The 18,412-nt window shown below is 42.8% G+C and overlaps 1 protein-coding gene across 1 annotated transcript in view; it reads left to right on the top strand.

The window, feature by feature from the left end:
* Nucleotides 1-7,885: 7,885 nt before the first annotated feature.
* The window catches only part of ST8SIA1 (ST8 alpha-N-acetyl-neuraminide alpha-2,8-sialyltransferase 1), a 134,965-nt gene continuing 124,438 nt past the window's right edge, over nt 7,886-18,412 (top strand). The window contains exon 1 of the mRNA XM_032208180.1: nt 7,886-8,079. Coding sequence (XP_032064071.1) covers nt 7,886-8,079 — 194 coding nt within the window. The remainder of the gene's footprint in view (nt 8,080-18,412) is intronic.

The following is an 18,412-nucleotide window of genomic DNA, read 5'->3' as shown; positions in this document are numbered from 1 at the left end:
TTAAGTGGTCTACATTTCAAAGCTTTTCCAAGCCCTGTTAGGTTGGGAAGCTCATGAGCACAGACTTCCCTGTAGTGGCTGAGCAATTGTGCTTGTCCTGCTACAATGGAGGAACATGTAGAGGAAAATCGAAAGTTCATTTACCTCACCTTGTCAGTCAAATTTATATTTCTGGTGTATTTTTCTAAGCTACTTATGATAGGTATTAATATACAGACTTTTTGAGTAGTAACTTTTTGCACTTTAGAATGACCATAATTGTTAGGGGAAAGGACCACTCCATATGGCTTTGTAGAAGAGATTTTAGGTGAGATCATGTGCAACTTCACAATGCACTTTTTGCAAACACTTTTCAGGAATATCAGGTCTGCTTCAATCCTCGAGTTTGAAGAAAACAAACAAACAAACAAAACACAACACAACACAAACAAACAAACAAAACAAACAAAAACCTAAAGTAAGGACTTTATTTATTTATTTTTAAAAATGTCACTCAATAATATGTTACCTGAATGGCTTTCACGACCATTTTTTACACTCCTACCTATATTTTGGGCCTTTCAACTCAGCAGAGATCTTTTTAATGGTGATACAACTGCACTTTAATCTCGCTGTAAGGGGGCACATGAACAGATGCCTGTTTAATAGCAGGTCAAAGATTTTGTTCTTAAATTCTGGTATACGGGCAACTGTTATCTTCTCTGAGCCCAAACAATTCTTTGTGCAGCAATATTAAAATGTAAGTTAAAACTGTTTGATGTCACATCTCCCACAAGCAAATATGTAGGTTGGAAACTATGTTGTGTCTGCAAAAGAGCCTTTGTTGATATTTATGTTCCCATCCAGCTTATGTTATCTATTAGACTGCACCACCATCTGGTTGAATTAATGACTTGTGAAACTCGCCTTCTAGATGACAGACATCACAATGTGACATTTTGTAAGGCAAAGTAATCCATCTCCTGTGTTCCTTCTCAAGAGAAAACTGTTATTTCTTTCCAACTCTTTTGCAGAACTTGCCTTGAAATGGAGCGAATGTGTGGTCCTTAAAATGGTTTAAAACTTATTTGCATAAGTAACTTCAGAAAAAACAAACAAACAAACAACATGGGGAAGTTCCAGAATTAATAGTGACTGTGTGTCCAGGGTCTATGCAACCTGGATAGCATGGGAGAGATCACATTAATAAGTGGCAAGTGTGAAAGAACTGCTGTGACTCAAGACTGCAAAGTGCCCCTGAAGTTCAGCAAAGGAACATGCAAGTTGCGCTTGTGATGTTTCCCATCTTCTTGATCACTAGAGATTTTAGTGATGGTATTGATTATTTGGGCAATACTACAGACCTCTATATGAGGTTGCTTTTCCTCAGAAACCTTATTGAGTCATACAGTGCTTCTGTCTTCCTTTGCTAGTGCTTTGTGCTTTCACTCAGCACAGAGAACATTTTTTTTTTTTTCTAGCTTCACCTCTGTCCTTTGGTAGAAAATCTCTTGCTCTCATCTTCATTATATTTGTGAAGAAACAAAATAAACTTTAATTATTGTTTGCACATTAATGAAACTTTCATTTTTTGCCTGGGCCTAGTTGAAATGTGCTGCATAACTTCAGAGGCCTTACAAAATTCCATAATAGTTTTGAAACACTTGTCTTTGTCTGATATTACCTGTTGGTACATCCAAGAGTTTGAATTACAATTGAAGTTGTCTTTGCAGTGTGTGTCCTACAGTACTACACTAGGCTTGAAGAATTCTCAGTTACAAATCTACCCAAATCTACCACAGTCATCAGTCAAGCCTTTTCAGCTGTCTCTCTTTCCCCTGGGTAATAATGGTAACAATAACCTTCCTTTGGAAAACAAAACAAAACAAAACAACAACAAACAAAAACTTCTGAGACCTACTTAAAAATGCCAGAGTGGTTCTGGTTCCTGTATATAAATATTGTTGTATGCATATTTTTGCTATTCACAAGTATGTTTCAATTAATGTATTTGGAAAAGCTCTCTGGAGGTCAGCATGTGAATTTTGCTTTAAATAAATGGGCTAATGGAAGATGTGGCTAATGTAAATCTTACAGATAACCCTAGCTCAGTGTGGAAGTCAGCAGTTTTTGCACGGTTTCTGCACCTGTAATCTCATCTAGAAAGGCTGTTCAATTTCCTGTCCCTGAAGCATTGCTTTTTCTCCATTTTAAGTCAGGTTTCCATTGATGCTGTGTATGCTGGAGCTGGTTTTACTCACCATCCTGCACAACAGCTTCTGCTCAGGGTCCACACACTTGCCTGAGGAGGCTGCAAGCAGTGAGCATTTGTGAGGCTTCCTCTTAGATGGTTTAGGCTTTGAGGGTTGCAACCATCCTTGCTGAAACTTCTCTTTAAAGACATTTCTCTATTGCCCTTGTTCACCTTAGAGGTGGACAACTGAACAAATCTCATAACCTAGGCCCACTGCTAATTCTCAGCTGGTCCCAAAAGCAGAGAGGAATTTCTCATGCCTCACATGAAATCATGCTTTTCCTTAATGATAGCTAAGAAGTATTTGTTACAGGAAGAAGAGGCAGCGACATCAACAAGCTCCTTCCTCTCTTTTGTTTTTATTTCATTTATTTTATTTATTTAGAGTGATTACTTCTTGCAGACCAAATTTATTATGTCCCTCTGTATATCATGACCTTCTCATGAACAGGCATTCTTAAACAATGCTGAATTATGAATGATGGCTTCCTGACAGCAACAGCTCAGATCGAAATTTCAGCAAATGTCAGACATGAGGTCAGAATCTATCCGAGTCCTCAAGGAAAAGGAACTCTACTAAACAGGGTAAGTGCCTACTCACTTAAGCAATTTGTTTGAAGTCTGTATGCACGTACATGTGCATGTTCCAATGCTACTTCTACAAACATTTTCTTTCCATTTTAAGTGGTGTATCATAAAAAGATCCCTCCAGCCATAATGCTTTTGGTGTGACAGAACTAACACATAATTGATACCACTCCAGCAAGTCCCTGACTCTTCTGAGTAGCCCTTCTCCTTGTGAGTAACCCCCCTAACTGCAGTAGAAATTGCTTTCACTAGTAAGGACAATGCATATGGCCACATGGGGGTTCACATTCACTACAGCATGTTCATGATTAATTTTCCCTATGGAAGATTTCAGAGAGGCTGCTGAACAAACCTGTCTCCAGTAATGTATGCTTATGTGTGCACCATAATTTTTTTCTCTGCAACTTTACACTATTCTTTGTAACTGATCTCTCAGAATGGAGGCAGTGTGCTTTATAAAGAGAGCTTCTTCTAGGAATTCTAGAAGAATAGCTTCTTCTGGAAGAATAGCTTCTTCTATTTAAGTAATAAATATTGTAGTGGTCTGGTCTGGAAGCAGATTTCTTTCCCTTTGTTACAGTAGGCCAGAACAACTAGATCCAATTGTGCATAAGGTCAAACCCTTTAAAGATTATAATAAGCTTATTGTGCTTATAGATGCATCTACTTCAATTGGATAAAATTATACTAATCGTGTGAGCATTAGTTTTATGGGTGAGGGAGGAAGATTTGGATATGTACTGTGAAATTCACTGTACTCCCATATTGTAAAAGCAGTGGAGCTCCTGACCACCCATGTCTTTCGTAGACACTTTCACATGTTTTAAAATGTACTAAAGAGGTGTCCTAAAGCCAGTGCTGTACAATACAAGTCTGGTCGTTATGACTTTCCTAGAGATACCTTAGTGATGTACAGCAGTAATGGCAAAGTTGTGGAGAAAAAAAATAAAAAGGCTGTGCTCATCCGTTTTAAATACATCCCCTCCCCCTCTCCAATTTCCCTGCAAAACCCAAAAGCAAAATTCCTGTGGTTAATGGCTTGATACAGTCCTTGTTACTGAAGCCTGTAGGTTTTTACTCCTTTTTCCACCTTGGTACTAGGTAACATTACTGGCCACATACAAGGATGTTTGGAAAGTCCTTTCAACACTGCTCATAATAGAGGTTCTCTGTTTAGGAAACAAACTCCGTCTTTGATCAGTAAGATCCTTTTCGCCATTTGATGTTTCTTCCCTGTGCATTCCAATTTCTCTCTGCAGCTGAAAAGATCATTGTACATGTTGTCACAGTAATAATATTATTACAACATGGTAGCTGAGGAGCAAAGATACGGCAAAACTTCTAAGGAGAAGTGACATTCTTTTTTTCCTAGGCCAACTGATACAGCCAGGTAAAAAGCAGATTAGATTTAGACAACATGCTTTTCCAGGAATATTAATTTGATATTGTTCTTGGCTGTAGTTAAAATTCTCCCCCTCTAATAGGATTATAGAAAACTGTCTGTCATAGTAGGGCTTAAAATGTTTTATCAGTGAGAATACACATTTGTTAGGGGTTTTAGCAAAGCTGCAAAGTAAATCCTGATAGAAAGAAGTATTATGGGAATTTACTAACTGGTCTTCGTATGGACAACTCTTTGTCCATTCATAAATGCATTCTCATTGTTTGTGTTATTCTTACAAAAGAAGATGTAGATGTTAGTTTTTCAAAATATATCAATTAAAGGAATGCAAAGAAATCAGAATGTTCAAAGGTGACATCATACAAAAGCTGACCTAAAATAACATGTAGAACAGATGATGATTTCGGAACGTTTTGCTGTTGAACATTTGGCCAAAACACATACAAAATGAGCACAGAACATTTATAGTAGTGGGGAATAAGGGCTGCCATTATACACTAAATACCAATGTTTTTCTCAGCTCCCTTCTTCCTTAGGAAAAAAAAATAAATCCATTCTTCACATAGACTCTACTAATGGAGCATGAAATACTTGCAGAACTGACGGCAGTGCATAGAGTGAGGTATTTCAGTCAGGTGGTAACTGAGTGCATTTGGAAGATAACAGATTTATCTTGTAGGTATATGACACGATAGCATTTTCATAGAAAGGGTGGTATAGCCTAAAGGCTGATTCCAATGCAACTGCTCTGCTAAAATCTGCAGAGCAGAAAATGAGTGGAGTGTTGAAGTGGAGGGGTAAAGCCCTGTCATTTTGGGAATGAGAGGGCTTCAAAGGGAGCAAAGAAAATGCACCAAAGGATACGTGTAAGAATTTCTAAATGAAAGCACTTAAAAACTGGATTTTTGAACAGAGGCAGCTCTATTCTTGATGTGTGCTTTGGGTTGGGGGTAAGGGAAAGAGGAGCTGCTCAGAAAAGGTCTTTACCCTGCTCTCTTGAGCACGGCTTTCTCAGATACAGCAGCAGCATTAAGTAACAGCAGAGTTTCAGCTCCACCCACAGGGCCAGAAAAGAAAATGCAAAGCCATCAGATGAGTACAGCTAGCTCAGGGATGTTGTGAATGAGTCTGCATGGCTGTACGGTTTGCACTGTTGTGGCAAATAAACAGGCAATAGAAAACTAGAAGAGAGGTCTGCTGATGGTTTTTATAGTGAACCCAGGAAAATCATAACACTGTTTTCCTTCTGATCTGTGGATAGTAACACTATTTCTTCTTAATGTTCAAAATGCTCGTTATTCACTGGTCTCACCCATTGCTTTTTCTCTATGTTTCTTTCTGAAGGCATCTATCTCTCTCTATATATATTTGTCTTTTCCTGTATTAGGCCTGTTTACGAACCTCATCCAGAATAATTAGCCTTTGTGCTTGTAGATCTTAACTGTGACCAAAAGAATGAAGATGAGAATAAATCTCACTATTGAAATTCTCACTAATGTGAAGTACAGCAGAGAGGATAGTTCCATCTTTTGGCTTTGATTTAAAGGCACGGATTGTCAATTACTACATCTTCACAATGATTGCAAACTGCCTTTGAGGTAGTTAAGACTGTTTGCTTGAAAGCAAGATTAATGTTTAGCAGTTTATTCTCCACCTGAAATCATTACCCACAATGTAAAGCATCAGTACGCTTCTCTTCAGGGCTCACTGAAAGAAGGTAAGGAAAGAAGAAATTTCTACCTGTATAATAACAGAATGAGGCCAGACATTTTCAGTTCTTTGTGCCATGTCAGCAACAACATAACAGGCTCTGCCTCATCTCTGTCTTGGTACATCTGGCTCCTTGTGCGCTGTAGGCAGGAAACGATGAAGGAGTTAACAGCCATTGCACTAGACAGACTGTGGACTGTTATAAATTCAGTGAACAGCCTGGGGGCTTGAGGCTGAAAGATAATCAGGAAAAAGAAAAAAAAAAAAAAAAAAGGAAAGGAAAGGAAAAATAAGGCGAAAGGCTTGGGAATACCTTATAGGTTCACACATAAAAAATATCCCCTAATCCTGCATCTAATTGTGTAAGTGATAATTGTGTAAGTAATAATCCTTTATTAAGGAAATGATCCCTCCCTACTCTACTTAAGGAGGGACTACGTTAATGAAGAAACTAGCAAATAACTGCATCTATTTAATTTCTACTTACTTCATTGCATCCAGTTTGGACAGTGAAATAATAAGCCATTTCTACTTTCTCTTTGTTCCTTTTTCCACTTTCTGGTTTCCCAAGTGACATCAAGACTCAGGCTTGTCTCTCTTTTTGACTAAAGGTGAGCAATGAGGCAGAATTTAATCTGGAGTGCATGGTTTTGCACATTTACACAAAAATGCACACAGTTTTGCATGTTTTTAATAATTTTTACTTTTGATAAGTCTAGCTAACTACATTTTGAATAAGTCTCCCTAAAGATCACAGAATCATAAAGGTTGGAAAAGACTCCAAGATCACCCAGTCCAACCAATATCCACTACCAATATCACCCACTAAACCACGTCCCCTAAGCGCCGGGTACCAGGTCCAACCTTTCCTTGAACACCCCCGGGGACGGATCGATTAGTTCTGTTTGGTTTTAGTAGAGTTGATTGGACAGTTTTATGCTACCGTCGGTAAACAGCTTCCTCACCAAAAACGCAAGTTTACTTAGGGAGGATGCAAACACCTGTCCTGCTCGGAAGGTATTTGCCAGGTGTTGGCCAGGGACACAGTGCTCTATTTCTTTTCCCATTTGCTCTAGACAGCTGTGCTGTGTAAGGCGTGAGTGAAAACAACATTTATTCCGCAGTAACAGGTCTCGGACAAGAGAGGTTGTGAATGGCCCCCCGCATCCTTGCATCTCCCGAGTTACAGCGCCGTGGCTACACGCGGACAAGACGGCGCTGCCAGTCGGCGCCCGCTCCCCTCTCACACGGGCCGCTCCCGGCGGGCTCTGTCACCCAGCGCCCCCAGCACCCCCGGCTCAGCCTCGGGGGCCACCTCTTCCCTCCCAGCCGCCGCCCCGAGCCGGGGGCTGCTCCCCGGCAGCCGGCTCCCGGCCGCAGCCTGGGGCGGTGCGGCGGGCAGGCCCCGCGGGCCGCAGATGGCCGCCAGGGCGCGCTGCGGGGCCGGCCCCGGCGGGAGCGCCGCTGCCGGGCGGTGCGGCGGCTCCCGGGGGAGGAGGACGGGCTGCGGGGGGCTCGGCGGCGGCTCCTCAGCCCCGCGCAGGGGCCGGGAGCTGCCTCGGCCCCGGTGCGAGCGGAAGGAAGCTCCGGCGCGGGGCCGAGCGAGGGAAGGGTCCGGGGTGGAAATTTACCGGGGCGGCCCGCGGTAAAGAGAGCGGGCGGGAGGCGGAGGGAGGGGAGCATCGCCTCGCCTCGCCTCGCCTCGCCTGGCGGGCAGAGCGGGGGACCAAATGCCCGTGAGGAGGGGCGGCAGCAGCCACCGCCGAGAGAGGAGCCAGCCGCGGCGCAGCCCCCGGGAGGAGCCCGGCCGGGATGCGATGGCCGCGGGCAGCGGGCGCCGGCCGGGCCGCCGGGCGTAGGGCGGCGGGGCTGGGCGGCCCCCGCACGGCGAGGGCCTGATGCAGGAGCGCAGCCCGGCGCCGCGGCGGCGCTGCGGGAGGAGGAGGAGGAGGATGGCGGGGCTGGCGTGGAAGTGGCCGCGCACCCGCCTGCCCGTGGGGGCCAGCGCCCTGGGCGTCTTCGTCCTCTGCTGGCTCTACGTCTTCCCCGTCTACCGGCTGCCCGACGAGAAGGAGATCGTGCAGGGGGTGCTGCTGCAGCAGGGCAAGGCGTGGAGGAGGAACCACACTGCGGTCGCCGGCTTCAGGTACCGCCGGCTCAAGGGCGGCCGGGGACGGGCAGCCCCTCGCCGCCCCAAACTTGGCGCCGTCCCTCCGCTCCTGCCGCCCCCTGCCCGGCCCCGACCCCTCCTGCCCCGCCAAACTTTCGTGGGGGGCTCGCCCCGGGCCGAGCGGGCGAAGGGCCGGGCTGCAGCCGGGTGCCCCTGCGGCAGGGAGGGCTTCCCGGGCGACCCTGGCCTGAAAGTGGGCGCGGAGGAGATTTGCCTTCCCCTGAAACCCGCTCGAGCGGCTGGGTGAAATGCAGACAGCCCGGGGGTCTCCATTCCCCTACCCGCCAGGTGGGAAGCTGGGTTTTCTCCCTGTCCTCTGAGCAGCAGGCGAAAGGTCGGGGTTAGTGGTAGCCGGAATGCCTGCAGAAAGGCTCCCTTTCTTTTGTAAATGCCAGAGTGAATCAGATCCCGGTTCCTAGGGGCTTCTGTTCTGGCGCACGGCGCTACTTGGCGTTCTTCGTTGTTTTGCGAATGCAGCTCAACTTGTGTTTGCTGTGAACTGGAGCCGGTGTGTGATTGCTTAGTATGTTGTCCACTGGGATAGCAGAAACTTTGCAGCTTTTCAAAAGCACACCCTTCAGCACCTGGAGCTTGCAGGAAATAAAAGCAATGAGAGATGTTAAATTGGTCTGTGTTAATAGAAGCTAGGCCTGAAAGAAGTCCTCCCTTAAATACAGAGCTAGCAAAAAGGTTCTGATGTAGAATCCTTGTTCTAGAGCACAGGGTAGAAAACTGGAAGACACTGGGTTGGTCTCAGTTATTAATCTATCTTAATTCTTTTGTGCCACAGATTTACATTTTTAGGTAGATTAATCGTTTTTAAAAAAATTACCCTGATAGGTGATATAAGGGAGAGCTTGATGCATTGTTTTTCATGTTTGTAAACCAAATGTTGCTTTGAAGGTTGACAAAGCTGCTGCAACTTCAGTTTAAAAAATATTTTTTAGTCTATTTCAGCCACATGGTTTACAAACAAAAAATGTGTGGCTTCTCAACTATTCCACCTGCCCAGATGTTTTTTTCCACTGTCTAGGTATAGTGGTTATCTCAAGGATGCTTATGGAAGAGAATATCTTTCAATAAAGTGAGTTGTGGTTTCTCATCTGTGTCTTGCTCAGTTGGCGCAGTGCTAAATACAATGAACTTTAAATCAATCTGCTTTAGGAATTCACGCTTTTTTAAAGGAAATTTTCACTGGAGATATGTAGTGAATATACCAAAATAGTCAAACAATAGTGATGTAGAACTCTGTATTCTTGCTGCATAGATTTGCTGCTCTTAACATGGGTAGAAAGCTAGGAAATTGAAGTCCTCATCAGGTAAACTTCTCTATATTGTAATACAATTAACAGAAACAACGACATTCTTTGCTACCATTCTTTTCTTTTTATGGAAGAGCATTGTAAAAGCTCCAGGTTTCAGTTTGTACTGGAACCTCTATGAATGCAGGTCTCTGTTTTAACTGGTCAGCAGGTATAGAGCTTTGTAGACAACCTGTGTGTGGGCTTTGAAGTAATACCGCCTTCCACAGTAGCCTAATATTGGGTGGGTTTTCATAAGATAGTATCCTTATTTAAGAAGGACATGGATTGCTATTCTCCCTACCACTCCTGCACGCAGGAGGTTGTGAAACAATTTTGGCTGTGCACAGTTCTGAAGAACAAATCTGTACTTCTGCTAAAAATCCATATGAGGAAGTAGAAGATTTCCCATTACTGATTTGTATTATACAATGCTTGCATGTATTTCTTTGTATAATAGTATATTCTATAACATGGTACTGGATAGGTGTTCAAACAGCCAGGTTCTTGCTACTTAGTGAAAATATCTGACACCTCTGCATCTCTCTTCCTATAAACTCACTTGGCTCCTATTGTTGAAGTAGATGATTGTCCCCACATAGTTAACTTTATCAAAATATATTTTTCAAAACTAGGGAGTGCTGTTCCCTTTGCATTCTGTGCCAAATTCAAAGAGCTCTTCAGTGTGTAGCTTAGCAAGGTCAGAGAAAGCACCTCTGCTAATGTGGGCTGAACCCTGGCAGATGAGTGCCAGCAACTCCTTAATCTCCACAGAGGCTCCTTCTTCCTTCAGAAACCCTATAAAAAGGTCTGGCCGATGTATGTTCTTGTTTATGCAGGTACATGCGCTGTCTGGGTGCTTGTGGGATGATTTACGTGAGGGTTTTGTGTTTGAATATGGACTCACTGAGTTGTTTTCCAAATCTAAACACCTGTGTAAATAGCCATGTGTTTCTGAGGCTATGTCCTTCACTTGCAGTATGTGTTGCCTTCTGCATCTGTGAATAAGGACAGGTTGTGAGAGTTACAAAATGAGCAGGATTAAGCCTTTGGCTTCCGAGTGAATCTGTGTTTAATGCATGCTTTCAGCCTTGACTCTGCGTACACGACTTCTGTGAGTAATTCTCGCATGATGTTTGTGTGCTTGGTCCTGCTGGCATCAGTGCAGTGGGTGTCTGCGTAGCAGTTGCCTAGGTTCTTAGATGAAGGAACAAATCCTGAAAAGCCTGAAGATAGAGTTGAGGTTATTAAGAGCTCTTGGTCCAAATCCTTTCCACAGTTGACAATAGCTTCCTGTAAAGCCTTCAGGTTCTGGGCATTCAGGGGTAAGCACAGCCTGACAACAAATTATTGCTATTAGCATCCTTTAAATTTCAAGTCACTACTGGCTGAGGGCAGTCAAACTCTGCTGTGGAAATATCTTGTCTCCGACGAATGCTGAATAACAGTCTGTCAGTCAGACGGCAAACTGCTTGATCCTGGGCTGCCCGCACTACAAAGCGGTCAGAATAGGAATGAAACTGTCATTAGAGTCACTAATGGCTAACGTGTCTAATTTACCTACAGTATAATGGCTTGTCATCCTCTGAGGTGTTTAACGTTATTGCGCACTAATTGTTTTTACAGATTGCTTAGCTTTTTTAAGGTCTTAGTGCTGCTTAAATTATTTAGGCAAGAATTTTGTTAATTGCTGTTTGTTATTAGTGAAACAAATTACATTCAAGAATACCTTTAGGATCATTTTATTTAAAATTATTGCAGTTGATGAAAGGCAGAGCTGAATCTTCCCATCTGCTTTATGAGCTCCATACAACCACACATCCCAAGTGCTGTGTGTGTATCTGACACTTCTTCATTTGTCAGCCAGGGCGGACTCCTCTGAGCAGTCAGAAACCTTGTGTGGAAAAACTTCTGTCCTCCTATGAGGACAGATGAGGGAGCTGGGGTTGCTCAGCCTGGAGAAGAGAAGGATTTGGGGAGACCTTATTGCAGCCTTTCAGTGCCTAAAGGGGGCCTGCAGGAAGGAGACTCTTCACCAAGGGAGTGCAGTGATAGGACAAGGGGGAAGGGCTTTAAATTAAAAGAGGGGAGATTTAAATTAGACATTTGGAGGAAATTTTTCACTCAGAGGGTGGTGAAGCACTGGAGCAGGCTGCCCAGAGAAGCTGTGGATGCCCCATCCATGGGGGTGTTCAAGGCCAGGCTGGATGGGGCTCTGGGCAACCTGGTCTGGTGGGAGGTGTCCTGCCCATGGCAGGGGGGTGGAATCAGGTGGGCTTTAAGGTCCCTTCTAGCCCAAACTGTTCTGTGAACCGGCTTTTGACTGTCAGAGCTCCCACTGCACTAACTTACATGGTTCAACGGTGTTTAGTGACTGAGTTAGAGGTTAGAGGCTTCCTCAGGAAGAGATGAGACAATTGTGAGATGAGGACAATGAAAATGATACCCTTGAGATTCGGATCATGTTGTTACTTCTGCTGCAGCAGCTTTGTGTGGTGCCAAAAGGTTCTCCAGGGTTTATTCTGGGGGTGGCTTGGCTGAGCTGGTGGCAGACATCTCCTGTGAACTCACCATTGGTGACCTGCCTCCAGTCCAATGCATCTGCTACAACTTGGCTCTGCTCCCCAGTGCTGTCCCCCTGTCCCTAGATCCACACTGGCTCTGCTTATCTTTGCAGGTGGCTTCTCTGCTCCATTTTCCTCAGGTTTGGCCTGTTGTCCATTTTCCAGGGACAGAGAGGTGAAGCTACTAGCTTGAAATCACACAGAAGTGGCTGAATATCCAGGCAGAATATCCAGGCTTGATGGACTGTGGTGCTTTTGGTCTCTGCTCTTAACGCTGTGTAGGTGTGAACAGAGTGCGTGAAGGTTCTCCTATGGTTAGCTTCAAGTGCCATCCAAAAATAATGCTGTGTCACCATCATGTGTGGTGCCAGGTGGGTCTTCCTACTGTGATCTGTCAGCTGCTCTCTGCCAGCTGTTAATAGCTGTACCTCACATACAATCACAGCAAACACCAAAGAACATCCTCTCCTACAAATCATTTTTCATTTTTAGGTCGTGTTAATGCAGAGCTGGTATTCCAGGTCACCTCCCAGTCTGGGTAACATGAATGCTATTGCCAAGTCAGCAGGAGTTCCTTCAGTTCAGCTGACTCTTCCTTCTCTTTTGATGCAGGCACTGGAAGTTACATAAGAGGTGTGATCCTTACTGGGATAATTCGAGGCAAATCTGAGATAAACCTTCATATTGCTCAAGTTGACTACATAAGAGTTTTGCCCTGCTTAAGCAGCTTTATAGGATTCTAAATTATTGCTGCTTGTTTCACTGAGATGTGAAAAATGAATTTCGGATTGGAGCTTGGAAATGCTGGGTTAGATTACTTCTACTTCTGTGGCTTGTGGAGCTCTATCCTAAAACCATCGGGTTTGAACCGTAGGTTCAAATGTGCTTCAGCAGTTGCCAAATCCAGCTTGGTTTTCTCTCCTGACTAGGTGTTGCTACTGCATGCCTATATTTTTAACTTACTAACATTTTGAGTGACTTTTTTTTTTTTTTCCCCCCCATTATGTTTGTTGCATTTCGTGGCAATTGTGTATTTGCAATTTGTAGTTTCTTAGCATCTCCATCTGAGCAGGGAAGTTGTTTTGGCAAGGAGGTACCAGTTTGAAAAGCAGGTTAAAGGTGAGAGGAAAGAAGTGTTCTTGCCCCATACTATTATTTGGAGGCTGTGGTGAAGAAAGCAAGTTGCAGAGAGGTCTAGGACCATACCCTCAAGGTCTTTACAAGTCTTCGGATACCTAAATTACTTGAAAACAGTAAGGATTAGTTGTCTGAGTTAGTTCAAAGTGTCTTTGCAGTTTAGGGCTGTGGTGGCAAGATTGAATTAAATTCAGGATTCCTGAGTTCTTGCTCGTGGTATCCTTCCTTGCCCATAAATAGTTTTTTCTTACAGACTTTGAATCTGTCTTCCACAAGCAACATACAGTTGAGTTCCCTGGTACCAGTATCTGCTCTTGCAGAGATTTTTGCTTGTTTGAATTTGTAAAGATTGTAGTGCTGCCAGCATTTCTGGGAGGGTGTAACCAACTAAGACTTTTGCTGTTAGCTGGGAGCATCCAAAGGCCCAGTGCCAGGCACCAGGGAACTGGAGGAACAGAGACTTCAGTGGAATTTTGGTTACCAGACTAGGGCCCTGAATGTCTGGTATGTGCGTACACAGATACTGCTGGATGTACATAGTTTCACATCTGTGTTTTCCCCTTTCCTACCTTGTAGTGAATGTAATGGTCACTGAATACCAACCCAATATATATCTTGTGATTTATAGCTGTGCTTGTAATTTTGGTATTCACAGCAGTGAAGCAAACAGCATATTTGATGTATGTTCAATGACATATAAAAAGACTTATTTTTGAGACTAGCTCCTACTAGATAAATGCATGGGAAATGAATTGTGTGTCCCCCTTTAGAATTTATCTTCCCACAGTGAGGATGAACCTCACTGAATTGATGAGGCTGTTTGGACTGCAATCTTCTGTTTTTCCAGTTTCTAAATATCTTAAAAATGTTTAATTTAAAATCTTTGTATATATTTTCATCTTTTTTTCTGTATGCTATGTGTGGCTTTGAAAATACAAGAAAATTGCTCTTAAAGTTACACACTACTGTCAAATCATTTTAACTTAGCTGTGTGCAGTTAAATTCATGCTGAAGCACGTTATCTGTGTTATGTAGTATTTGCAAACCTCTGCAGAGATTCAGGTTTCACTATGTCACAATTTTTATGCATAGAAAGCCAGGGACAATTCTTTTCTTGGGCCTTACAATCTAAACTGATTAGATAAAGGGTGGAGTGGGTGATGGCATTGGTAAGTCACTTAACCCTAGCGAAGACTTCTTCCAAAAGAGTAATTATTACAGAAGGTCTGAGCTTCAAAAAGAAGCTATACCTGTTGCTCTGGCAGTTGTTTTTAAATCAACAGATTGAATTGTTTTTACTTCTCCTTCTATTTCATCAGCCTCTTGAAAAGCCCTCTTGAATTTCTTCAGTTAACAATTATTTTTTTTTTCAAGCAGAAATGTGACTACAGTGAGGTTTTAAAACCTGGTTGGAATGGCTGCACAGGAATGGTTACCACCTTTTTGTCTTCCATGTTTGCTCTGAGCATAGTTTCATCTCCTGAGTGACCATTTTGTTTATCTTTGTTTCTTTTTGCCTCTTAAATATCTTCCCAGCCTTATGCTGCTTGAAGTCCTTCTCAGCTTTCAAGGGACTCCCAGACTCCTTGCATGGCTCCTGTTAAAATCATCGCTGCTTTGAATGCTAATTGGATATAAAGAACATGTATGAAATTATTTGCTCCTTTATCTCTGTCTCCTACTGAGTTTCCAGTCACCTTCAGACTCCTGAATGTCACACTGATGCTCATGGCATGTGTCATTCTCCATTTTTTAGGTACCCTATTGTTACCTATCACACTTTCAAGATAAACTATGGACTTTATGTTAATGTAGTAGCAATATAAGAGATCTACTTACCAGGTTTCCTCTGCTCTGAGGGTGCATTTAAAAGCTGCTATGTAACTTGCCTGTATTTTAAAGAGTGCTGAGAAAACAGATCTGCTATTTTGCTTGCTTTCTTGTGGGAAAACTTCCTCTGTCTATTTTTGAAATGTGTGGAGTGGCCAACCTTGTAATTGAGGAGTAACTGCTTTGTATTTCCTGTCGAAGATGAAAGACATAAAAAACTTTTTTTTTTTTTTCCTTCCAGTGAAGAGGTTTTAATGTTGTTCTATGTGCTTTGCCTTGGCCGAATTTCAGCTCTTGTAATGCTGTTTCATCTGCTGCAATATCTGGAGTTTCCATCATATACGATGTTCTACTTGCACCATCAGCGATGCTTTATAGCATGTCCCAGTGCAGGGCAAGGAGGTATCTACCACTATAAGTAATGCTCAGGAGTGCCACAGGGTTTGAGAACCAGTCCTCAAAGCACTCAAATATGCACTTAAAGGGTGATTCTGAATCCAGGGCTCACCAATGCCTGCCTCTCTCAGTGAAAGTCAGTAAGACTAGGTTTAATGGGATGAAGACTCTCAAGTTACTCAGCTGTGTTTAAATCTTTACTTTTGATTGCCAGGAGACTTAATTCTGTTTCCCCATGTACTTTTATACAGGTAAGGAAATAGAGTTATAATGGAAGTTAAGGAAAAGTCTCTGTTAAAAGGCTATCACTCTAACTGAACTTCCTGTCCAGGTCACAGCTAAAATCAGTGAGGGAGTTTTAGGAGTAATTGCTGTTCTCTACTGAGGTTGTTTATACTGTGCCACAAGCTTGCAGAGGGACATTCCATGCTCTGAAGGATTTTCAGTCTGAGAACACATATAGTGAGATTTATCCCAGTTATGCAGATGAGGAGTTTTGATTAATGGAGTAGATTTCCTGCCTGTTACTACAGTTCTTCCTGCAAAGAAATACCTGGGCTGTTTGCTAGTGACATGCCATCCAACTGCTCTCTGGAAGAAAGATCCAAGTACTTGTGCTGGGGATTTGGTGAGTAGTGTTCCTTCTTGCCACTCATGGCATCATCTAGAGGTACCAGCTTACTACTGGGAAAATGCTTAACTCTTTTCTGTAAATCTTTGTCATCTCTCTAGGGCTTCTACTGAAGCATTAATTTGTTTAAAGGGAATAGAATAGGTCTTTATTCAACATACAGTATTGACTTGAGAAATGAATATTTGTTCTCAGGTAGTAACTTACAGTTTACATTTGTTTTCCCTAACAAGTTGCAATGTTAGAAAGCAGTGATGTAGTATGGTTCTGAAGCATGGAGGATGCTTTTGCATTATATCACATAGGATTCTTTGAGATGCATACTACTGCCTGACTTAAGTCTTTCCAAAGTTTCTGCAAATGTTTGCTGCAAGTGGGAAGTAGTGCACGTGAGTGTTTGGCTATGCTGAGGATAGGCAGTTCTGTGGTGTGTGAGTGAATCAAGGTGCAGGGAGTTCCTCTAACACTTCGATAAGACCATGTGGGCAAATAAAATGCTAAAGACATTGCATAAGCAGAAAGCTGTATGTTTCTGCTTGATCCAAATATTTCTGCGGAGCAACAAGATTTCTGGAAAGGTCATTACAAAGAAACAAAGCTTTAAAAGGGAGGGAAACAGACGGGGAATCTTCAATGAAATTGCAGCTGTGTCTTGAGCTGGCAAGAGGGAAGAAATGCTGTTCTGCTAGGGAGGGGAAAAAGGACTCTGCACAGGGGCTGAAAATACCGATTTGTGTTAGTGGAATTGATTGCAACCCAGATAATACAAGGAAGAGCAAAGAATATGTTTGAAAAAAATGCATACTGGGTTTATTTTTTTACTTGCTTTTTATTGGACCTTCGTGATTTTTATCACGTTAATTAAGAAATACTGATGCGATGAGAAACTTTGCACACAGTGTCTACTTATGTCTGCTTGCATATGCATTTCCAGCACTTCGGAAGAATTATCTGTAAACCAGATAGCTCATCTGTAAGTTCTGAGAAAGTTTATACTTTAGACATAGCTGTTCCTTGTTTAAGCAGAAAGGAGTTTAAAATTCTTACTCTGGAGGTCTTCAACCAAGAGTACTAAGAAACCTTTTGCCAAGGGCCAGGGCTTCGACTTTTTTTCTGTCTCCAGTCTCCAAGACTCAGCAGTGAGGAGATGCCCACGTGCAGAATTTCACCTGGCTTGGTGGTGGCTTCACCCACCTAGAGCAATGCAGGAACAGATCCTGAGCCACATATGCTTGCAGTTGATATAACATTGGGAATACTGCAGAAACTGCTGTTGCCCACCCTTTTAACAGTTATGTTAAAAGGGTGGGCAACAGCAGTTTCTGCAATCAAGTGAAACTATGATGGTCTGGATCTTTTCTGCAATCAAGTGAAACTATGATGGTCTGGATTTCATGTAATGAAAACAAAGAAGGAGTTTTTTATGCCTCAGCTACAGTGAGGGGCTTGGAAGCATGAATGGGGGTTTATATGCCAAAAGGTAAATATAAATCCATTGTGGGTTGTTGTTTTCCAAATGCCTAATCTCTGTGCCTTAATCATAATTCTGGGGGCCTGACTCATGGCTTCTAAATTGTAGGGGTTTCTATAGTGAGAATTACATATTAACCTATAATTAGATGCACTTTTTTTTTTTTTAACAGAAGAAGCTGCAACAGTGAAATGAAAAGGAGGAAAAAAATCTGGGCATTCCTTTATAGGGCATGCTATTAATTGAACATTTTGTCTTGGCACCCAGTAAACATCTAACACAAACACACTTGCTGAGCCTTATGGACAAATGCTGAGCATCTCAGGGGTTTAGTATGCCCAGTTGGAAGAAGCAGTAAAAATGCACATGAGATATTTATTCTTTCTATCCTACTCCAGTCATTGCCTTTAAATGCTTAAGCATGTCCAGAAGGGAATGGCAGAGTGTAGCACTTGAGTTGTGGATCCAAAAATGGTAACAACAACAAAGAAGTAAACCTATCATTAGAGAAATCATGTGTTTCGATAGTTCTGTTTAGACAACAGAACAAGTGAAAATACTTATGTAGTGTGGTTCAGTAAATGCTAATGGATCCAGCCTGTGACAACATGTTTATTTTTGCCTTGTGTGTTTGCTGAGTGAACATAGTGCTTTCTCTCATTTTGTTTAAAAATCCTGTTTTATGCTTCCCTTGTCAAACAGACCATTGCTGGTAAGAGTCTTCTACTAAGAGGCTTGAATCTCTTCTTCCCCCACCTCACCTGTGGAGGAATGTATTGGCTTCCCTGAGCACTCATAACACAGATGATTAAGTTTAGTACAAATTCTGCTTTCTCTTCTGCTGTGGAACTAAAAATCTACATCACGGAGAAAGGCAAAGTTGCCTCTACAGTCTCTGGGGTGAGTGGTTGTGGTAGGGGGTTTAGTGGGGTGAAGGCTCTTTTCTCTGTCACATACCCACAATGATGCACAATGTGTG

This window comes from Aythya fuligula, chromosome 1 (genome assembly GCF_009819795.1).
Source record: "Aythya fuligula isolate bAytFul2 chromosome 1, bAytFul2.pri, whole genome shotgun sequence".
Lineage (NCBI taxonomy): Eukaryota > Metazoa > Chordata > Aves > Anseriformes > Anatidae > Aythya > Aythya fuligula.
The sequence above is the reverse complement of the archived record's forward strand: the minus strand, read 5'-3'. Positions and strand labels throughout refer to the sequence as shown.